Here is a 23,256-nt window from a genome sequence, read left to right as displayed (position 1 = left end):
GAATGAGGGGCCTTAGTTCCCCTGGAACTGGAGTTCTGGACAGTTGTGAATGATCTGTTGTGCGTGCTGGGAACTGAACCTGAACTTCTGCAAAAGCAGCTCTTAACTACTGAGAAATCTCTCCACAGATAGCTTCTTTCCTATCTTCCTTCCTCCCTCCCACCCCCACCCCGTCTCCCCTCTCCTTTTTGATTCTTTTATTTATTTTTTTTTTTTTGGTTCTTTTTTTCGGAGCTGGGGACCGAACCCAGGGCCTTGCGCTTCCTAGGTAAGCGTTCTACCACTGAGCTAAATCCCCAGCCCCCTCCTTTTTGATTCTTTTTTGAGACTGTGTGCAAACCTAGCTGACCCCCTGTGTGAACAACCCCCGTGTCCCAAGTGCTGGGATTTAAAGGCGCTACCCCCACACCAGGCTTTCACCAGATTTTTATAAAGGTTTATTAAATGCTTCTAGGCCGCCAAAGAAGAATACGGGAAGATACACACATAACATAAAATTCACAAACTTTTTTCAGAGCCGAAGATTTTGAAATCCAGGGCTTCAGCTAAGCTATTCCCTGCAACAGCGGTAGCCCAGAAAGCGTTCTGTGACGTCGTCGTCATCTCGTCGTATCTCTAGAAGTTTTTGGTCTTGCACAACTGAAATCCTTCCCGGCTGAGCCAGAGCTCTGCCCTGCTCCAGATCAGTTGCTGTTTGTCCCTGCATGCCTTTCCTGTATCTGTGGCTTTGACCGTTGTAGCTTCTGCATGTGAGTGGAATCCCGCCCTAGTTACCTGTGAGCCCCAAGACTTACCCATGTTCCCATGTGTGTCTCCCTTTCAACACGTTTCCCCCACTGTAAGCGAAGTCTACATTATGGTAGCGGCTCATCCATCACTGGGCTGCCTCTCCTGTTGGCTGCTAGGACGGCGATGTGCAAACGTCTCTCTCAAAGCTCTTGTTTTAGATTTATTTCTTCGATTCTTCACGCGTGTAGCAGTTTTACCTGTATGTATGCATTGGGTCACCTATGTGCCTGCTGCCAGAGGAGGTCGGAAAAGGCCATCAGATCTCCTAGAGCTGGAGTTACAGATGGTTGTAAACCACCATGTAGGTACTGAGATCTGAACTCAGGTCCTCTGCAAGAGCAGCTGCTGCTCTAACCACTGAGCCTTCTCTCCAGATTCCCTAGTTTCAGTTTTTCTGAGCATCTAGTCGCATGGAATCACTGAGTCGGAAATTATTCCTTTTTTTTTTTTTTTTTTTTTTTTTTTTAATGTAGGGTTTTATTCTGCAGCCCTGGCTGACCTTGAACATTCCCATCTTAGCCTTCTGGATTCTGAGATTCGAGGTGTGTGCCACCATCACCAGCCCAACTAGTAATCCTGGTTGGTTACGATGGTGTAGGGCGTGGGAGAAGAAGGCACTAGTCCTGTGGTGGCCTGTGCAAGTCAGAGGACAACTTCGTAAGCACAGCTGATTCTTGCCTTCTACTGCTATGTAGGTTCCAGGGTTCAGACTCAAGCTGCCAGGCTTACTGGGCAAGCGCTTTACCCACTGAACCATTGTCTCAGCCACTAGAAGTGTGTGTGTGTGTGTGTGTGTGTGTGTGTGTGTGTGTGTGTGTGTATGTGTGTTTATGTAGTGTATGTGTGTGTATTTGTGTGTGTGTGTGTGTGTGTGTGTGTGTATGTCTGTCTGTCTGTATGTATGTATGTGTGTGAAGGGGACAGGAGCCTCAGCTGCCTCCCTGAACGTCAGAAATGACAGAAACATTTGCGGCGGTAGGGAAAATAAAGTCATCTGGCATAGCAATCAGGGCTGTGGCTTCTTCCTCTTCCTATTCCAACTTGTGGGTATCAGATTCGAGAAGAACCTCTGACCTGGTGAGGGTGCAGCACCCTGGCTTTCATCTGGGCATTGCCAAAACAGGGAAGGAAAAAAATTCCTCCTCACTCTAAGCCACTTCCCCAGACCCAGAACCAGTTTCACTTTGGGTCGAGGCTCTGCTCTGTGCTTTCTCAAGGCCGCTGTGGGAATCCCAAGAGGTACCTCCCTGGGCCTCTCCGTTTAAATACCCAACCTGTATTTTACCCCCGTTACAGGGTGCCGATTTACAAAGGACACTTTACAAAAGAGGATATAGCAGGTGGCAGCTAAGAGAAGAGTCAGGGGTACAAGGGACGCAGGTAGGGAAGATGGCTGCTGGCTAGGAAGTACTCCATTAGCGTGAGCATACGAGGTCACAGTTCAGTCCCTGTTCACAGCATGGCTTCCGTGGGAAGTGTTCTTTATGCTTCCAAATTTGGTGGTTTCAAACAAATTTTATCTTTAAATTGTGGGTCTGTGTGTACTCGCCTGTGTGTTTGCATTTGCATGGGTGCTTGGGGGGCAGACATAGGTGGATCTGAGTTCAAGGCCAGCCTGGTCTATAGTGTGAGTTCTAGGACAGCCGGGGTTACACAGTAAAACCTTGTCTTGAAAAACAAAAGAAAAAGAAGAGAAAAGAGGGTAAGGAGGTGGAGGAGAGCTAAACAAAAAAAGAAAGAAAAGAAAAATGAGACACAGGGTCTCACTGTGTAGCTCTGGCCAGCCTTGAACTTGCTCTGTAGACCAGGCTGGCCTTGAACTACCTGGTCTACTTGATCCACCTGCCTCTACCTAAGTGCTGGACCACCAGCCTTGTCAAAAATTAGTAACATATACAGTATGTGTTTTCAGGCAAGGTTATGTATCTCAGGCTGATCTTGAACTCACTGTGTTCTGAGGATAACGCTGAACTTCTGACCCTCCTGCCTCTACCTCCCAACACCATGTTCTGTTTATGCCTGCATAACAGACTTCCTGCATGCCGGGAAAGACTTCTACAAACTGAGTTACAGCCCCAGCCACAAGAAGTGGTTTTGAGACAGAGTCTGATTATGTAGCTCTGGCTGGCCTGGAACTGTAGGTAGACCAGGGTAGACTCGAACTCACAGAGATTTGCATACCTCTGCCCCCAAGAACTGGGCTTAAAGATTAAAGGTGTAAGTCACCATGTCTGGCTTTTTCAAGGTTTAAGACTTAAGAGGTGTGTGTGTGTGTGTGTGTGTGTGTGTGTGTGTGTGTGTGTGTGTGCCTAGAGAAAGCCCAGAAGAGGGTGATTCCTGGAGCTGGCTTTACAGGTAGTCATGAACTGACTGATTTGAGTCCTCCGTACAGCACTCTTCTTAACTACCGGGTCATCCCTCCAGCCTCTAGAACATTTGAAACTTGGAAACCTAGCTCTTACGAGTTTCACTCACGTCCAACTCTTCTGTGGTCATTATTAAGGAAGCCTGCTTCTGCTTTGAATAAAATGGGAGGAAAGGAGGAGAGATGAGTCAGAGGTTAAGAGCACAGGCTGCTTTTGCACAGGTTGGACTCCTAGCATCGCCACGGTGGCTCACAATTGCCTGTAACTCCAGTTCCAGGACATCTGACACCCTCAACACAGACACACGCACCGGCAAAACGCCAATGCGCGTGAAATAAAACTGAAAGGAATCCTTTTTAGATTTACTGACTTTACCTTACATGCATGAGTGTTTTGCCAGCATATGTGTCTTGCGTCAAGTTACTGTTGGGGTTACCAACAGTTGTGTGAGCTGGCGTGTGGGTGCTGGGAATGAGCCTGGGGTCGCCTGAGGGAAGTCTTTTTTTTTTTTTTTAAAGATTTATTCATTTATTATATATAAGTACACTATAGCTGTCTCCAGACACACCAGAAGAGGGCATCAGATCTCATTACAGATGGTTGCGAGCCACCATGTGGTTGCTGGGAATTGAACTCAGGACCTCTGGAAGAGCAGTCGAGTGCTCTTAACCGCCGAGCCATCTCTCCAGCCCCTGAGGGAAATCTTAACCGATGGCCATTTCTCTAGTTCCCCAATTTTTTTTTTTTTTTTTTGTTCTTTTTTTCGGAGCTGGGGACCGAACCCAGGGCCTTGCGCTTCCTAGGCAAGCGCTCTACCACTGAGCTAAATCCCCAAACCCCCAATTTTTTTTTTTTAAGTAAAGCTGGAAGCTGAACACGGTGGCACTGGCACGTGCCTGTAGTCCCGGACTAAGGCAGGGGGACCTGAGCTTCCCACCAGCCTGAGCTACGAAGCTCATCTCAAAAATTAGAAAACGAAATAAAAATGATTAAAAAAATAATTAAAAGAATCTAGAGACAACAGGACAAGCCTCCAAAAGTCCTTCGTTCTCAGTTTCACAATTCCCTAAGCATCCCTGAGTGTAGGAGCCTCCTCCCTTCCTCAGTCTTCTTTGTTTTCTCTTCCTCCCCACCTCCTCCTCCCCTCCTCCCCTCCCCCCCTCCTCCCCTCCTCTCTCCCTTGTGCTCCTTCATCTTCTCATTCCTCCCCCTCCCCCTCCCCTCCTCTCCCCCTCCCTTCCCCCTCCTCCCCTTCTTCCACCCCTGAGCTAATGCCCTGAAGAGGGAGGTGTTCCTGGCTGTCTCCTGCATGTCCCGTGATTCTTTTTTTTTTTTTTAAATCTCTGTTTGGATTTTTCACTTTAAAAAAAAAGATTTATTCATTTATTATATATAAGTACACTGTTGCTGTCTTCAGGCATCAGATCCCATTACAGATGGTTGTGAACCACCATGTGGTTGCTGGGAATTGAACTCAGGACCTCTGGAAGAGTAGTCGGTGCTCTTAACCGATAAACCATCTCTCCAGCCCAATGTCCCATGATTCTTGTTGAGCCTTGTTGAGCCGTTCGTAGTGTCTATGATGGAAAACTCTAGAAAATAGTTGAGAGACAGTGGATAGCCCTTCACCACCAGGGTTCCCAGGAGCCATGAGAACTTCTGTTTTTCTACTTACACTTTTTTTTTTTCAGCAGGAGGAAGTCATTCCATTCTTTTTTTTTTTTTTTTTTCTTTTTTTCGGAGCCGGGGACCGAACCCAGGGCCTTGCACTTGCTAGGCAAGCGCTCTACCACTGAGCTAAATCCCCAACCCCAAGTCATTCCATTCTTATTTCCAAGTCTTATTTCCTAAAGCAGGAGGCAGGGCATTAGGAGAAACTGCCTTCTGTTTGTTTGTTTGGTTTTTTTTTTTTTTTTTTTTTTTGGTTCTTTTTTTCCGGAGCTGCGGACCGAACCCAGGGCCTTGTGCTTCCTAGGCAAGCGCTCTACCACTGAGCTAAATCCCCAACCCCCTGCCTTCTGTTTTTAAGCTAGGCTCTCATGGCGACCATGCTCTTTATAACCCAGAGATGACTTGAATCCTGAGCCTCCCAAGTGCTGGGATCACAGCCTGTGCCACGGCGCCATTTTTACTCACCCGTGTCAGAGGACCTGAGTGTCTTAGAGAGATCGGTAGCCATTTCTCATCACTAGAGGCATCCGGGCAGAGGACCAGGGTGTATCTGGGGATGGACAGGACAATATGTCTTCTTCCTCAGACCCAAAGGGTAAGAGTGTGTATGTCCTGACAGACCCCCAACAACACAAGGGAGCTGTGGTACCTCGTTTGGACTTGGAATACTGTGGAAGAGTATTCCTCTGGGCACTGCTGGGGAAGTGGAACCGTTTTTTATCTGTTCAATATCTTCCTGGCCTGAAGCGGTAAGTGGTACATGCCTGTTATCCCAGAACCTGGCAGGAGAGGCAGCAAGAACATCAGGAGTCTAAGGAAGTCAGCCTCAGCTACACAGTGGGTCACATGAAATCCTACTTCAAAAACCCAGAACAAGGAAGAGGATGTAGCTTACTTGGTAGAGTGCTTGCTTTGAATGCATAAAGCCCTAGCCTTGATCCTCAGCACCTAATAGAGTAAGTGTGTGTGGATGCACACATTTCAGATGGTGGGGGAGGGACAATCAGAAGTTCAAGGTCGGGGTTGGGGATTTAGCTCAGCGGTAGGGGCACTTGCCTAGCAAGCACAAGGCCCTGGGTTCGGTCCCCAGCTCTGAAAAAAAAGAAAAGAAAAAAAAAAAAAAAAAAAAAAAGAAGAAGTTCAAGGTCATCTTCAGCTACACAGAAATTTTGAGTACAATTTGTGCTACAGGATTCTCTCTGTCTCTCCGTGTCTCTCTGTGCGTCTCTGTCTGTCTCTATCTGTATCTCTATCTCTCTGTGTCTCTGTCTCTCTGTCTCTGTCTCTCTCTGTCTCTCTCTCTCTGTTTCTCTCTCTCTCTCTCTCTCTCTCTCTCTCACACACACACACACACACACACACACACACACACACACACACAAGACCTTTGGGTATCAAATTACCAAGTCTTTATGTTAGATCTGTCCCAAGGAGCAAAGTAAAGAAAGGTATTGTCCTGGTTGTTCTTTGATCGATTTGACCCAAGCTAGAACTATCTGGGAACTTCTGTTGAGAGAATGCCTCCTCCATCAGAGTCTGTAGTGCATTTTCTCCACTTACGATTGATGTGGGTGGACCCAGCCCAGAGGGCGTGGATAGAGCCAACCCTGGACAGGTGGTCCTGAGCTGTGTAAAAAAAGCAAGCTGAGCAAACCAGTAAGCTGTGTTCCTTGATGGCTTCTGGACCAGTCCCAGTTCCTGTATCTGTCCCAAGTTCCTGCTCCGACTACCCTCTGTGATCCCAGGGTGGTAAGATGAAATAACCCCTTCCCTCCCCAAATTGTTTTTATCACAACAGTAGAAGCCCTAAGAAATGATCCCATTTTAGAGTTGAAGAGACAGATCAGGAGGAATAAAGTCCTCATTCGAGAGTTCGGGGTTTCAGAGAACCCGGTGGGGCTCCTACCAACCGGACCTGGGGGCGTGGTCTCTAGTGGGCGTGGCTTCCGGACAGTCCTCCGCAAACTGCGGACTGGTCTGAGCCACTTTAGTTGGGTCGCGACCATGGAGCCTGTGCCGCTGCAGGACTTTGCGAGCAGCCTGGACCCCGCCTCCCTTCCGCGCGTGCTGCGGGTCTGCTCCGGAGTCTACTTCGAGGGTGAGCGGGCTTTGGGTGGAAGGAGCCAGGCATGATGGGTCATGCCTGTAATCCCAATACTGGGGGGCTGAGGCAGGAGTATTGGCACGAGTTCGAGGCTAGCCTGGCCTATAAAATGATGCCAGGTCAGTCTGGGATACAGTGTGAGACCCTGAGGAACTTGGGGGTTGAGTTCGGAGGCTGCTACTTGCTCGAAGTTTAGGAATCCGCACCAAAAGGCGCCACCTCCCTGCGTCTCAGCTTCGGTCCCGCAGGCGATAAATCCTGAGTTTAACACAGAGGCATTTTCTCAACTGAGGTTGCTGGGTAATCCTAACAGAAACTGGGTAGCAGCTAGGCAGGGGCAACCTGAACAGCCTAGGAAATCCTGTCTCAAGCACCGAGAACAATTATAATAAATGGATTAGTAAGTGAATGGAGGTCACTGTTCATTGTGTCGGGCAGGCACTAGGATGCTCACTGGGTTTTTGTTTTGTTTTGTTTTGAGAGGATCTTGTTTTGTAACCCAGGTTGGCCTCAAATTTGCAACGATCCTTCTGCCTCTGGCTGAATTTGCCATGCCCGGTTCACTTTTCTTTCTTCTTTCTCTCTCCCTCCCTCCGTTCTCTTTTCTTATCTTCTCTCCCTTTCTTCAGGGATCCAACCCAGGACCCTGAACTCTCGCTGATGAGATACATTCCAGTTCATTATTTAAGCACCAGATCAGCCCCACACCCCACCCCGTGCGCTCTCTGCTCCTTGCCTCCCTGCCTCCCTGTTTCTCCTCTTTGCTGGATTCTCAGTTGGAATGGTCCTGCCACCCCCTGAAGCCTTGCCGCTTTTCGCTTGCACATTTGCCCATGGCTCTCCCCGTCTCATAGTAAAGAAGAGATGGACATATCAGGACGCAGCCACCAGTTACTGGCCAAATAGCAAGTGGCCACTTGGGTAAGGGAGGGAAGAAAAGAGATGTGGATGTGAGTGAGCAAGACCCACCAGGCTGCTCTGAGGAGGGCAGAGGAGACTGTGGAGGGAGACACTGAGATTCAGGGCTTCTCCCTCAGAGGACAAGCTTCTCACGGATGCCTGCTTCATCCTGCTCTCTGGGATGAGGGAACCAGGCTCTGCCACAGCAGCTGCCAGCAACGTGTTCTGTTGGCCAAGTGGATTGTAGACGAAGGAGGACCACACAAGGGTGAGTCTCTCCCGTCCATCGGAACCCCGAAGGGTCCCTGAAGCAGGGCTCTGGGAGTCTGGTCTTTCTTTCTCCAGCTCAGGACATCCTCCCAGCCTCTCTTGCTTACTTATGTCACAATATCTGAGTTTCCTCATCTGCTCTGACCTGGGGTGGTGGGAAGTGGAAGAAATTGGGGTGGTGACGTGAGGACAGACGGATGTCGGATGTCACAGAGTGTCGGTATGCAAATGAAGTTACCTGGAGGGTAGATAACTATGCGTGAGGGCAAGATGCAGTGGAATTCCAGTTTTGGAGGTAAATACCCTGGACTTCATACCCTCCTCCTGTTACCCTCACATCTTCCGCCTCCAATCCCCACTTTACCCTCCCTGCTGCAGTGGGGACGGGCCATCTAACATCCTAGATCAGCACTCCTTTTTTTTCTTTTTTTTTTCTCTTTTTCTCTTTTTCTCTTTTTTTCTTTTTTTCTTTTTTTCGGAGCTGGGGAACGAACCCAGGGCCTTGTGCTTGCTAGGCAAGCGCTCTACCACTGAGCTAAATCCCCAACCCCTAATTGTTTTTTTTTTTAAAGATTTATTCATTTATTATATTTAAGTACACTGTAGCTGTCTTCAGATACACCAAAAGAGGGCATCAGATCCCATTACAGATGCTGTGAGCCACCATGTGGTTGCTGGGAATTGAACTCAGGACCTCTGGAAGAGCAGTCAGGTGCTCTTAACCACTGAGCCATCTCTCCAGCCCTAGATCAGCACTCTTGGCTAACACCCTTAACCTCCCCCACCCCTCGCCCCTGTTTAAGACAAGTTGTTCTTGTGTAGCCCAGACTTCTCCAGACTCTCTGTTTACAGATGTGTACCACCACAGCTGGCCGTCTGAGCCTTTGTTTACATTTATTTATTTGTTTGTTTGTTTGTTTGTCTGTTTGTGGGACGAGCGTGCATGTGTCACAGTATGCATGTGAAGGTCACAGGACTTTTGTCTTCTTCCATTTTCTTCTGTCATATGGGACTTGGGGAGTGAAGAGTCTTTACCTGAAAATATCTTGCTGGCTCTTTTTTGATATTTTTGAGGCTGACCTGGAACACCCTACTGAAGCCAGGGGTGAGCTTGTTTGAGTTCCTACTCTTCCCCTTTATTGATCATTGAAGAGCTGGTACCGCCTCTCCAAGCTGTCACTTTTAGGAATGAGAAACTTGCTGTCGCTATTTATTTAGAAAAGGGAAACTGCTGGCCTGTTCCCGGAAGGGGAGTCACGCGTCTTCAGGGCACTGAAGCGTCAGTTAACACTCAGTACAGAGCCAGGTATATATAACTCCGTGGCTAACACACTCCTCGGCTGTAAGGTCCGCCTCTGACCGACTGTGTGCACTTTCCTGAGTTGTTAGGGTGAGGCTTACACCAGTTTCTCCCGACCCTGTAAGCAGCTCTCCTAGGACTTTCCCTGGTTGCCTCAAGGTCCTGTCACCTGCGGTTTCCCATCCTCTGCCGCTGGACATGGACTCGGGCACACAGCACTGTGAGAGCTTTACTGTTTATTTCCCAGTGTTCTTTATAGCTTTAGCACTTTGCATGCAGGCAAGTGGCTGCTGAACTTGGAGGTGGCTCTCAGATCCTCAATCTCCTCTCTGTCCTCTTAAGAGCAACTCAATAGATTGCGGGGCTGGCTGGCGGGAGGGTGAGTTAGCTGGTAGGCGGGGCGGAGGGGCGTGGTTGCTGCCCTTGACAACCCAATCCAATCCCTGGGTCTCGCAGGGTCGAAAGAAAGAACTGACTCGGGAGGTTGTCCTGACTTCCACACCTTTGGTGGAATTCTAGATAAGCCTGCATTCTAGATATGCATTCTAGATAAGCCTGATTTAAAAAACAAAAGCGAAAAGCTATTCGCTGGGCCGGAAGCGTGTACTTCAATTAGTACAGCGCTCATCTAGCATGCAGGAAATCCTAGATTTGATTCCGAGTACTGAGTACTCCAAAGAATTTGGCACGGTGGCATACACCTGCCTTCCTAGCACCCTGGAGGTAGAGTTGATCAGCAGATCAATCATCATTAGTAGAAAGAGTTCCAGGGCAAGCTGAACTACCAGAGAGCCTGCTTCGAAAGAAAGACAGACAGACAGACAGACAGACAGACAGCGCGCAGCTCATTCATCTGAAGCAGAGAGCAGGGAGTGGGAGGAGCTAGGTGCCTGCCTGGTCGCCTGTATCTTTGCGAAGCCCACCTACTCTGAGCTTGATTTTGCAAATGTAGTACAGGTGTTGTGGGTGCCTGGTTAGTTCCTGCCTCTTGGGTGAAATCTACCCCTAGAGACTGCAAAGATGTTGAAAGAGACCAGCCCTGACTGTGTGCTCACTCCAGGAGAGCTGGGAGAAAGGGCACCATCAGGCCTGCAGTGGTCAGAGGAGACCGAGTAAGCAGGCTGAGGCTGGCTTCCCTTTAGCAGGGAAAGGCAAGGAAGAAGCCTGCTACTCCAGTGGGGCGAGGGGTGGGGTGGGCTGGAGTACTTACGGGTATGTTTGGAACTAGGTCCAGTCCCGAGTACTTCAAAGTAGAAAGATACGGCAGCAGGAACCGCTGTGTAGTGTTTGTATGGAACAGGCCACCCAGGCCTTTGCCAAAAGGAAAAACTGAGTCCATGTCTCCACAGGTTCCGTCTATGAGCTCTTTGGGAATGAATGTTGCCTCTCCACGGGGGACCTAATCAAGGTCACCCATATCCACCTCGAGAAGGTTGTGTGTGAGGACCCAGAGACGGGTCAGACGTTGGAGCTCAACCCCAATTTCACAGGTAAGGCTTGTACCTGGTGCTCTAGCATCGTGTAGGTGAATCTTGAACCACTTGTGGGTTGGCTCGCCACTTTGGGCAGTATGCCTGCCCCTCTGGCTTTGCATATGAGGGCGACATAACTACCATTATGTAACTGGAAGGCCAAGGGCATATTCAGAGGCCATCCCTGAGTCTGGCTTGTCCCAGCCTTCTTCGGATGGCATCTGCCTCTAGGTCTTCAAGTTTTGGTCCTTGTGTTTGCTCACCCATTCTTCATTCATCAAACATCTCCTGACACCCACGTGTCCTTTGGGGAGCTGGATGTGTAGACTCAGGACGAACTAGGCCTTTCTGGAGTGACAGGGAGCAAAGACAAGGGCAATATGAAGCAGGCACAGCTCAGGGTGGGGTGGGTCTGTAGAGGCGCGAGCAACCCCAGGGGAAACAGCCTGGATTCTAGCATAGGGGAGGTAGAGACTGAAGACTGGGGAGTCCTGGCCAGCCTTAGCTTCATAGTGAGTCAGACGAGGATGCATGGGGCTCCATCTCAGAAAGGGTCAGGGACGAAGACATAGCTCAGCTGGTAGGTGCTTCCCGCGTGAACATGAAGTCCCGGGTCGTGTCGCCAGCACTGTGTACTTCAACGGGGGTAGCGGCACATTCCGGTAATCCTGGAAGGGAGGCAGGAGGAGCAGGAGTAGGTCTCACGCCTGGGAGATAATAGCAGATTCTGCTGAAGCCGGATGATCCGAGTTCAATTCCCCGCACCTACATGCTGGAAGGAGAGAGTGATTCCTACAAGTAGTCCTCTGGCTTCTTCATATGTGCTGTAGCACGCACATGCATGCACACAATAAATAAATGTGATTTATTTTATTGGTGCAAGGTATCACTGTATAGCCTTGGTTGGTCTCCGTGTAAATCATGCCAGCCTCAGACTCATGCTGATCAGCCTCCTGAGTCCTGGGATTTAAAGGCGTGTACTGCCATGCCTGGCTTAAAGGTGACTTTTTTTTTTAATTTAAAGTAATATTAATCTCTTTGGAGGGCTGGAGAGATGGTTGAGAACACTGGTTGCTCTTCCAGAGGACTCAGGTTCAATTCCCATCCACCTACATGGCAGCTCAGAACTGTCTACCACTCCAGTTTCCGGGGATCTGACACCTTCACACAGATATACAGATGTATATGTATATACAGATATACATGCGGGCAAAACACCAGTGGACGTGAAATAAAAATATATATATATTTTTTTTCCAGAGCTGGGGACCGAACCCAGGGCCTTGCGCTTCCTAGGCAAGCACTCTACCACTGAGCTAAATCCCCAACCCCAAAAAATATATATAATTTTTAAAAAAAAAAAGGTCTTTTTGGATTTCAAGGCCAGCCTGAGATCCATGAGACCCTGTCTGGAAAACAAGCAAGCAAGCCACACAGAAAAATGAACCCTGAAAGGGTTTAGTTATTACAAAACAGGAGGTGTGTTGTTTGTGGCTGGGAGCAGCGTAGGTAGAAAGCCTGACACTGGTGGCCTCAGCTTCCTCCTCTGTTGGGAGCCCCAGGACTGATGTGAGCTTTGAAGAGGAGACAGAGTAGAAGAGGGGCTGGCACAGAGCAGGCGCGTTCTGAGCACACGTGTGTGCACACACAGATGGGAACAGAAGCTGATCCCTTCGGCTGGACGAACACACTCTGGCTGGTGAACGTGTTGAGGAATCCGGGGCTTTTCAGATATTTAAATGAGGCATTTCCTGCTGCGCTTTGAGGGCTCTGTTTTTCTACAGAAGACTTCTTTGAGCTCTCGAATACCTACCACTAGGTCCAACCAGTCTACACACTTGTACACACAGGTCCATCACCCACACGACAGTGCGCATCCAGGCCCACACCTGCGCACACATACATGGGTGCGTAGACATGTTTCCTTGGGATGCTTTGACTGAGAGTGTGATGCCTCTTTCCAGAAACCAGTTCCCTCACTTGCTCGCAGACCACTAAGAGGGGAGCGAGCAAAGTCAGGGGACTTAGTTTCAATGCCATGCTATTGTCTACCTCACAGCTTAAATCTGAAGTCTGTCAACCATCCTGTGGACACCAGGCAGTGTTCCCTCCACACCGAGCGTAAGCTCAGATAACAGATGTTCTAAGCTTTCTGTTTCACTGAACTATTTCCCGAGGTCCCAGACCAGTATTTCTGGAGGATGTGCTCCAGTCTAAGCTCTGTGAGATTTCCTTGATTAGATTTGGGCCGTGACTTTTGGGACTGGAAACTACTGTTTCTAGAAGTTGGGCAATTGGGCAGCCTGGTGGCAGAATGTCTGGGAGCTGCAGGAATGGGAGGAGGTTGTCGTTTGGTTGTGGCAGAGCCACTGAGTGGTAGGGCCCCTGGGCTAGTAGATTCTGGGGCTCTCACTTGGGACAAAGAGACAACCGGTGCTACCCCGAGATGGAGAGATAGACTGGGTGTGTGGGCTTGGAGCTCCAGAGCTCTGGGGGAGGGGTCTAAAGGAAAAAAATGGGTTGGCTAAGTTAAAGACGGAAACGTTGAGGAGGGTGTGTGTGTGTGTGTGTGTGTGTGTGTGTGTGTGTGTGTGAGAGAGAGAGAGAGAGAGAGAGAGAGAGAGAGAGAGAGAGAATGTGCCCTGATTCTGTTCCCTGTGTCCCTTGTGTCATCATTTCTGCCCTCACTGTTTGCACACTGTCATTCAGCCTCTGTCCTTATACCTTTAGTCTAGATGTCCAGATGCAGGTCCATCCTTGACACCCGTCCTGGGAGGGTCTGGCTGGGTTATCTGCAGAGCCTGTCCCCAGCACACCCCTCCCTCCTCATGCTTCCTCCCTCTGCTGAATCCCACAGGCCTCTTCAGCACACTCACCAGCCTGCAGAGCTATAGAACCCTGGAGGATCTCGTCTCCGCCATGCCCCAGAACTCCACACAGTGTCCCATTTACTTCAAGTCAACTCAAAGAATTGTCACGGAGGCCAGGGTGGTGCCTGAGGATCAGCCCCTCAGACTTGAGGCCGTGGAAGTACACCACGGGACCCGCTATGCACGCTGTGTGCAGGCCTCAAAGACCCAGGAGATCATCCTTCATCTGCCCCTTTCCCAGAAGGGACCCTTCTGGAGATGCAAGCCCAGTGCTCCACAAACCCTGCTCCAAATCCTGCAGGACCCAGCTATGAAGGGCCTTAGGCTCACCTGCCCCAGCCTCCCCTGGGCCTCTGTGATACTAAAGCCCCAGTACCAGCTCCAGGCCATCATGCACAGTAAGTTCCCTGGGGCACGGGCATGGGTGGCTGGGAGCTGTACCGTCGAAGATAGCCCCGATCCGTGCATAGGCCGGGGGCTCCAGGCTGCTTACCTAATGTCCGCAATGTGACTGGATACCGATGGCCTGTGAAAACGGAAATGTGGTATGAAAAGAGATGAGAAAAAGGGATAAAGGCACCTAAGCTCTCCTCCATGCTTTATGAAGGTTAGGCTCCACACCAGCTGCATAGATGCTGTCTCAAAATTGAGAAACAAAACAATTGGGGTTGGGGATTTAGCTCAGTGGTAGAGCACTTGCCTAGCAAGCGCAAGGCCCTGGGTTCGGTCCCCAGCTCCGAAAAAAAAAAAACAAACAATTAATTAATTAAAGGGGCGGGGGCAGCTCAGTGTATAAAAGCACTTGCTGTGAAAATGGCCCTCTGACCTCCATGTTCCCTGGCATGTGCACACACACACACACACCAATAATAAAATTACAATTGGTTTTTTTTTTTTTTTTTGGTTCTTTTTTTTCGGAGCTGGGGACCGAACCCAGGGCCTTGCGCTTCCTAGGCAAGTGCTCTACCACTGAGCTAAATCCCCAGCCCTACAATTGTTTTTAAAAGTAGGGGTGGGGCTGGAGAGATGGCTCAGCGGTTAAGAGCACTGACTGCTCTTCCAGAGGTCCTGAGTTCAAATTCCAGCAACCACATGGTGGCTCACAACCATCTGTAATGAGATCTGATGCCCTCTTCTGGTGTGTCTGAAGACATCTACAGTGTACTTATATATAATACATACATACATACTTACATACATACATACACACATAAGTAAATAAATAAAGCAGGAGTGACTCAGCAGGTAAGGGTCCTGCCCCATCATGCACAAGTTTCATCCCTGGGACCTAAACAGTAGAAGAACTGACTTCTGCACATTGTCCTTTGACCTTCGCACTCACAGCATGGCACAAACACACGCCTGCACATATATAGGTGGACAGACAAAAAAAAACCACACAACCATAAAAATAAATGAATAAGTGTAAACACAAAAAGGTTTTAGAAATAGTAAAATCAATAGAGGGGAACAGGGTCGGGTGGTGGCACACACCTTTAACTCCAGCATTTGGGAGGCAGAGGTGGGCAGATCTCCGAGTTTGAGAGCAGCCTGGCCTACAGAGTGAGCCCCAGACAGTCAGGGCTACACAGAGAAACCCTGTCTTTAAAAACAAAACAAGGGGTTGGCGATTTAGCTCAGTGGTAGAGCGCTTGCCTAGCAAGTGCAAGGCCCTGGGTTCGGTCCCCAGCTCCGAAAAAAAAAGAAAAAAAAAACCCAAAAAAACCAAACAAAAATCGAACAAGGGGTTGGGGATTTAGCTCAGTGGTAGAGCGCTTGCCTAGGAAGCGCAAGGCCCTGGGTTCGGTCCCCAGCTCCGGAAAAAAAAGAACCAAAAAAAAAAAAAAAAAAAAAAAAAAAAAAGAAAAAGAACCAAAAATCGAACAAAAAAAGAGGTTGGGGTCTGGCTCGGTGTGGGGCATTTGCTAGCCCTTGATCTCCAGCATTTCCAAAATTGAATAAAACAAAGAGAGGGTCTCACGTAGCCCAGGCTGGTCTCCAGCTCCTGATCTTCCTGCCTCTGCCTCCCGAGTCCAGTGCTGGTGTCTGTATCTGTGGCACCATACCCGGTTAAAAACCAAACACGCCTGAAAGCTTTTAAATTAGTTATCCCCCTTTTAAAGATGCATACCTCTGGCTTGATAAAGTAGATTTTATTTTGCTTATGGAGAAGAAAAGCAAATGCTTTTCCAGGTCACTGTGGAAGAGACAGACAGGAGGAGCGGCAGGTGTCCCTTTTTCCTAGCACCAGCATTTCCTCTGTCAGAGTTCACACCACTCCTAACTCGGTCACCTTTTTCGTCCTCAAAGTTTCCATTTAAGTACCTCACTCTGACTTTCCTGGCTTCCTCAACACGGCACGCCCCTTACATTACCCTTCAGCGATATTTCGACCCTCTCCACAGCCTCCTTAATTAGCATGTTCTAAATTTTTGACGCAGCATCTCATGTAGCCTTCCCAGCCTCGAACTCTTTCCTGAGAGTCCTGCCTCTGTCTCCCAAGCTCGGACACTGTGATGATGTGGCATTATACCTGGATCATGTGTTTATTGCTATTTTAATAAAGAGGTTTTTTTTTTTAATTAATTATTGGGCTGGGTGTGGTGGTGCAGGCCTTTAATCCCAGTGCTCAGGAGGCAAAGGCAGGAGGATCTCTGTGAGTTGGAGGCCAGCCTGGTTTAGAAGGCAAATTCTAAGACAGTCAGGACTGTTAACAGAGAAATTCTGCCTCAAACAAAGTAATAATAATAATAATAATAATAATAATAATAAGTTTTAAAATTTGCATGTATGGTGTTTTGGCTGCATGTATGTCTGTGCAGCATGTATGTGCCTGGTGCCTATGGAGGCCGGAAAAGAGCATCGCATCTCTGGAACTGGAGTTCTAGGCTAGGTGGCTCACAACCCCCCATAATTCCAGCCCCTGCAGGGCCCAACTGCTCTGGCCTCTGTGGTCCCCTGTATTCATGTGCCCACATCTATGCACAGTTAAAAGTAAGAAAGACAATTTTAAAGGCTGGAGAGATGGCTCAGCGGTTAAGAGCACTGGCTGCTCTTCCAGAGGTCCTGAGTTCAATTCCCAGCAACCACATGGTGGCTCACAGCCATCTGTAATGAGATCTGACGCCCTCTTCTGGTGAGTCTGAAAACAACTACAGTGTAGTCCCATATAAATAAAATAAATAAATCTTTTTTAAAAGACAAATTTAAATTATTTTTTAGAGATTATTTATTATATATAAACACACTGTAACTGTCTTCAGACACACCAGAAGAGAGCATCAGATCTCACTACAGATGGTTGTGAGCCACCATGTGGTTGCTGGGATTTGAACTCAGGACCTGTGGAAGAGCAGTCAGTGCTCTTAACCACTGAGCCATCTCTCCAGCCCCGACAAATTTAAATTCTTAAATAAAAACATTAAATTAAGTAAAAGTAAAAATAAAAATAAAAAAAGACTGAGCTGAAAAATCTATATAGTAGGAAAAGGATGGCGGGAAAGGAGTCAGAGCTAGGCTTGGGGCTGCGACCGGATGTTTTGTGCCGGGCTCCGGAACTGCCTTCTCCCTACAGTGCGCAGCAGCGTCGTCAAGATCCCGTCTACTCTGGAGGTGGAGGTAGAAGATGTCACGGCCTCTTCCCAGCACATCCACTTCTTCAAACCATTGCGGCTGAGCGAGGTGCTGGCCCGGGGAGGCCCCTTCCCTCTGTCCACGGAGATCCTGGAGGTTCCTGATGGTCCACCCATCTTCCTCAGCCCGTGGATGAGCTTCCTACGCAAAGGCCAGAGGCTTTGCATCTATGGTCCAGCCTCATCACCGTGGCGGGTTGTGGCCTCAAGCAAGAGCCGAAAAGTTCCCAGATACTTCTTGCTCTCCGGAGCCTACCAGGGCAAGCTCAAACGGAGGCCAAGGGAGTTCCCCACGGCCTATGACCTTTTGGGTGCTCTCCAGCCGGGCCGGCCCCTCCGGGTGGTGGCCACGAAAGACTGTGATGGGAACGAAGAGGAGAATCCTGAGTTTTCTTTCTTGGCTGTGGGTGATCGGCTGGAGGTGTTGAGGTCCGGCCAGGTCTGTGGGGCCCAAGGGCAGGACATAGATGTCTTGATATGTCAGCGGTTGAATGAGCAGTCTGGGGAGGAGGAGGAGGAGGAAGAAGAGGAAGGGGAGGAGGTAGAGGACAAAGAACAGGTTCTGCTACCCCTCTACCTCTCTGGTAGCTTTGTGGAGGAGGTAAATGACAGCCGACGCTATAGCCTAGCAGATCTCACTGCCCAGTATACCCTGCCCTGTGAGGTCAAGGTGGTGGCCAAAGATTCCCATCACCCCACTGACCCTCTGACCTCCTTCCCTGGCTTGCGCCTGGAGGAGAAGCTCACAGAGCCCTTTTTGGTAGTAAGCCTGGACTCCCAGCCGGAAATGTGCTTCGAGATCCCTCCCAGGTGGCTGGATCTGACTGTGGTGGAGATTGAGGGACGGCCAGGCCAGGTGGCTGGGCCGCTGTCTGTCCCTACGGTGGAGGAACTGTCAGAAGCTTTTTACTACGGCCTCCGGAAGCTGCCAGTCTCTGGGAACCAAGCTCCTCCGCCTAGGCCCCCGAAGAAGCAGCAGAACACACAGCGCTGTAAGGAGGGTGGCGTAAAGGTATGGACAGAACCTCAGCGGCAGGGAGGGGTCACCTGTGAGGCTCACCCTGGGGCCTTGCTTTTTTGCCTGCAATGATTCTCAGTTGTACTGAATTTGCAGCTCATTGGGTTCAATTCTTTTTCTTTAAATATTTTATTTGTTTAATGTATCAGTGCTCTGCTGCATATGCACCTGCCTGCCTGAAGAGGGCGTCAGGTTCCCCCTAAAGATGGTTGTGAGCCACCATGTGGTTGCTGGGAACTGAACTCAGGACCTCTGGAAGAGCAGCCGGTGCTCTTAACCTCTGAGTCATCTCTCTAGTCTTTGTACCAGGTATTCCCACTTGGTTAGTCCTCACGATCTTAAAGCCGGGGTAGTTATCAGTGTTTTATGATTGGGAAAATGAAGATCAAGACTCTGACGGGGTCAGCAAAGAGAAAGCTTGACTTTGAGTGTGGACGCATTCTGACTCCAAGTTCCTAGAGCGTTTCCTCTCTGTCACTTTCATGCTTCTTCCAGGCAGAGCATCCTCTGTTCTTACCTAAACGTTTGCAGTCCTCCCCATGGCTCTTAGGATGGCCTCCTGTCCTAGTTTGACTTATGGTCCTGTGATAAAATGCCCTGAACCAAAAGCAGCTTAGAGGAAGAAGGGTTTTAGTTCACCATTCCAGTTTAGTCGGTCCCTGTAGGGAAGGCACAGAGGCCGGGGACAGCTGGCCACGCCATGTCAAGAGCAGAAAGAGCGGGTGCATCAAATGCTCTACAAACTCCTTGCTGACTTTCTTACTTTTATAGAATTCAGAGTCCAGCGTAGGAAATGATGTCCTCCACAGTGCTCTCAATTGTCCTATATTGATTGGCAGTCAAGACAATCCCCATAGACGTACCCACAGACCTTACCTGATCTGACAGAGGTCCAGGAAATTCTAGGTCGTGCTAAGTTAAGTTAAATCTGACCTCCAGGGCTCCTCATCTTCAACTGCTGGGCTCGGTGTTAAAGGCTTCAGTGGCTCACACGGCATCAGGGTCTCTCATGGGTTGGCTGCAGCCTGGCATTCCTGGGCCCCCTCCCACCACTACTTCCTGTTTCCCACTCCAGCCACAGGAAGGCTCAGGTTCGGCCTGTTGACCCATTAGACCCAGGGCTAGAAACTTTATTCCTCCTTCAGGCTACGGAAGTGAGGCCCTGACTTCTGGGCAGAGCTGGCCCTGTTCTGTCACCTCACTGTGTTCACCGCCATTTTTCACTCACTGTCTCTCTTCCTAATAAGAGTGGGGCAGGATATGGGGGTGGGGGCGGGGTGAAAAGCAAAAATTCCACCACTTCAAGGCTGCTGAATGAACCAAGGGGAATCAAAGGCGGGAGAGTGGGATCCCGGCTTAGACTAGCTCTTTGAGCATCCATCTCTCTTGGTGATTGACATGCTAGGACTTCTCCCACAAGCCCTTTAGTTAGCTACTTCCTGTTTGTCGATAGCTTGCTAACTTGGTGGCTGACCCCACCTACTCTCACAGCCCACACGCCTATGCATGCATGTGTATTCATACACAGAGAGAGAGAGAGAGAAAGAGAGAGAGAGAGAGGCACCAGTGTTCTCTTTTTCTCTTTACAGCTGAGATAAGAGAGCCGAGTCATCTGAGCTCACACAGCTAGGAGGATGGCTAGGCTGGGTTTGATTCAGCCCTGACTACATAGCCAGGGTGACTGAGTGAGCTATCCAAAGTCTGCTTGGTGAGCTCAACAGGTATCCTGTGCTGGGACCTCAGGAGGCCTGAATTTATTATCGTATAAGTCATGTGATAGTGGGTAAAATGATGAGTCCTTGAGTAGTTTCAGTCTCACGAGGGACTTCTGTCCATGAGAAACCTGACCCAGAAAAGCGCACAGCCAATTGTCCCTGTCAGGCGACTCGGTCCCAGCAGCCGAGTCTTGCACCGTTACTGCTTTCTAGCTTTTGTTTTTTTCTTCTCATCTTGCTCAGGCTCGAGTTGTAGAACCGAAGCCATCCTGCCCACAGCTTGAACGCAAGGCGAAGACCTTGGAAGCCTTCCCCGCGAACAAGTCAAGTGTGTACAGCAAGATTTCTAACAAGAAAGACCACAAATCCAATCCCCAAGCACAGAATTCAGGTGAGTTTGACCCATCACAGCCGTCTCCCATCTCTGATGGCTCTACCCAGGGGGACCCTGTCATGGTCCTAGTTTGAAAGCCAACCTTATATGGAGCGGATCAGGGAAAGGCCTCGCTAGTCTTTCTCTATAGACTCCAGACCCCAGCGATGCAATGAGTCCAGTCCTAAGGCATGGTGTCCTCTGTGACAATAAACAGCTACAGTGTGTAAGGAGAGTGGTTCTGAGCCACAGTCAGGCCAGTCCCTTCCCTGTTCAGGGGATGAAACTGAAGGGGGAAGGAACTTGCCTAAAGGCAAAGATTCTGAATGACCTGGACTTTCCTTTCTTCTTCAGTGCTGAGTATGAAACCCAAATCCTCGAGCTCGCTGGGGAAGTACTCCACCACTGAGTCACATCTCCCGCCTGACCCAGATATAGATGACCACGACTATGAAGAAATTTGAGCACTTTCAGAAAAAACATCTAGGTGCTCGGGGAAAGCCACACTTCCCAGCTGCCGCCTCACAGGGTTACCAGCTAACTCTTGGAGGACCTAGGGCAGAGTCTCAAGGGACTTAGACTCCGATGGGCGTGAGACTGACACTACTCCTGCCTCTTTGGGTTCCAGGTCGGCTTGGTCCCAGAAAGTTGCATGTGACACCCTCAGCCTTAGAACACTGGTGTCCAGAGAAGCCATTCAGGTTCTGGCTCATCTTGTACCCATCAGCTGACCCACTACTAGGCACAGAGAAGAATCAGAGGCCACCCTTCAGTGCTGCCTGCCTCTCAGTAAAGAGAACTCAGTCTTCATTATGTCACCCAGTGTAGGCTGCCGCCTTTGCCTGCTCTGCCCTGTGCCGGGGGGCAGACAGTATTCTCACGGGGGCTAGAACCCAGCTCATGATCGGTACCCAGTAAATGGCCTTGTGGGACTAAATGTGGGCATGTGCTTCCAAGAATAAAATCCTAGGGAGGACACTAGTTCATCAAGTCTGTTAGTGGAACTAAGAGAGCTAATTTACAAAGGCAGAGGGACTGGAGAGATGGTTCAGTGGTTAAGAGCACTTTGGTGGGTTGGGGATTTAGCTCAGTGGTAGAGCGCTTGCCTAGCAAGCACAAGGCCCTAGGTTCGGTCCCCAGCTCCGAAAAAAAGAAAAGAAAAAAAAAAAGCACTTTGGTGCTACAGAGGACCCAAGTTCAGTTCCCAGCACCTACATCAGGTGTTTCACAACTGCCTGTAACTCCAGCTCCAGGGGTCACCTGCTTCTGGACGCTGTGAGCACTCAGTTCATGTACAGAGCCGAGCCCCTGCAAGCCTCCACAGTTAGACACAATCTAAAAATTTAAAGCCGGGGTTTGTGGTGCACACCTTTAACCTCTGGAGGCAGAAGCAGGTGGATATCTGAATTCCAGGCCAGCCTGACTTACCTATTTATTTATTAAACAAAACTGAGAAGCTGGGGAGACCCAAAGTTGTGGAAATCTGGGTGATGCTCTGACACTGTTAAAAAGAAAGCTGTTAGGTGACTTGACGACCCAAGATCATCTCATGGTAAAGCCTCAGAATAAAAACGACACATGCTTCTGTGTGAGTGATATTTATTATCTTGTCTGTGCACCAGGCCCTTTAGAAACCACATCCAAACCTTGAACTCTTACAGAGAAACGGCTGCCTGATTTTAAGATTAGGCAACAGGCTTAGTGACTGATGGTCAAGGAGGTAGACTAGATCAGTGGTTAGAGGGCTCCAAAGGCAACAGTCTGGGTTTGGGTTCCCAGCGCACCATGGACCAGCTGCCGATTTGAGCGTTTATTTCAGTTTAGGCTTTAGTTTCATGACATGTAAACTTATTTAAGGATCAACTGAGATATTTACAAGGCATCTAGTACCTGTACCTGGCACTCACTGTTAGTGTCATTGATAACCAGTGTCACAGTTATGTCTCAGGCACTGGCCTCCAAGCCTGTCATCTCCTCACGGAAGTCACTGTGTTAAAAACAGACCAAAAATCCCCACTGGTTCCCTGGACTCTTTTTTTTTTTTTTTTTTTTTTAGATTTATTTTATTTATATGAATACACTGTAGCTGTCTTCAGACACACCGGAAGAAGGATGGTTGTGAGCCACCATGTGGTTGCTGGGAATTGAACTCAGGACCTCTGGAAGAGCAGTCAGTGCTCTTAACCTCTGAGCCACCTCTCCAGCCCCGGTTCCCTGGACTCTTAACAGCGTGGCTTAACCTGTGTTCAGAGCTGGAGCTAAGAGAACAAATACGAACTTTGTTCATGCACCCTCCAAGGTGGGTCTAGGCGTGTTGGGTGATGTTATCCACAGCCTGGGAAATGAACCACAGAATTTAGCCACCAGAGAAGACAGGGAACAGATAAAACGGTACTGAGTTTACAGCTGTCCTGAGACTGGGTCCAACTTGGGTCAGATTTTAGACACTGCACCCATGTGTGCTCCTGTGTCTGCTCCTCTCTGGGCGGCCTTGACCTGTTCTAGCAAGTTCCCTGACCTTTGAACCTTGGAATGGAGTTCTCCAGGTAATTCCTACAGCCTGTTGGCCAATCCCAACTATGGGGACCTCATCCACAGTTTCTACCTGTCTCTCCCCAGAAGCCAGTGTTCATTGTACTGGGAGATCCAGGGACAGATCCCAGAGAAAAGCAATGAACAAGATTTCTTTTTTCTTTTTTTCGGAGCTGGGGACCGAACCCAGGGCCTTGCGCTTGCTAGGCAAGCGCTCTACCACTGATTTGAACAAGATTTTGAC

General features: G+C 49.2%; 1 protein-coding gene and 1 long non-coding RNA gene across 3 annotated transcripts; one reads left to right on the top strand and one right to left on the bottom strand.

The window, feature by feature from the left end:
• Positions 1-4,458: 4,458 nt before the first annotated feature.
• LOC120102994 (uncharacterized) lies at positions 4,459-6,640 on the bottom strand. The gene is made up of 3 exons (XR_005505028.2): positions 5,476-6,640; positions 5,292-5,376; positions 4,459-4,747 (listed from the first exon to the last, which is right to left on the bottom strand). It is a non-coding gene; the product is annotated as an uncharacterized LOC120102994 (long non-coding RNA).
• A 175-nt stretch (positions 6,641-6,815) lies between these two features.
• Themis2 (thymocyte selection associated family member 2) lies at positions 6,816-22,065 on the top strand. Of its 2 annotated transcripts, XM_063288271.1 has the most exons (7): positions 6,816-6,924; positions 7,968-8,098; positions 10,750-10,890; positions 13,730-14,140; positions 17,317-18,386; positions 20,351-20,498; positions 20,835-22,065. In XM_063288271.1, exons 4-7 carry the CDS (start codon positions 13,792-13,794, stop codon positions 20,942-20,944), a joined length of 1,677 nt encoding a protein of 558 aa, XP_063144341.1. In that variant the 5' UTR covers positions 6,816-6,924; positions 7,968-8,098; positions 10,750-10,890; positions 13,730-13,791; the 3' UTR covers positions 20,945-22,065. The 2 variants fall into 2 exon arrangements, with proteins under 2 accessions (XP_063144341.1, NP_001258409.1); NM_001271480.2 differs by lacking the exon at positions 7,968-8,098.
• Positions 22,066-23,256: the final 1,191 nt, after the last annotated feature.

This window comes from Rattus norvegicus, chromosome 5 (genome assembly GCF_036323735.1).
Source record: "Rattus norvegicus strain BN/NHsdMcwi chromosome 5, GRCr8, whole genome shotgun sequence".
Lineage (NCBI taxonomy): Eukaryota > Metazoa > Chordata > Mammalia > Rodentia > Muridae > Rattus > Rattus norvegicus.
Note: the sequence above shows the minus strand (reverse complement) of the source record. Positions and strands in the feature narration are given on the sequence as shown.

Excerpts from the sequence above, each read along its gene's own strand:
- Themis2 (NM_001271480.2), top strand. The coding sequence starts at position 6,831 with ATGGAGCCTGTGCCGCTGCAGGACTTTGCGAGCAGCCTGGACCCCGCC. Across the intron at positions 14,141-17,316 it reads GCTCCAGGCCATCATGCACA|TGCGCAGCAGCGTCGTCAAG; the intron begins GTAAGTTCCCTG and ends TTCTCCCTACAG. Across the intron at positions 20,499-20,834 it reads TCCCCAAGCACAGAATTCAG|TGCTGAGTATGAAACCCAAA; the intron begins GTGAGTTTGACC and ends TTTCTTCTTCAG.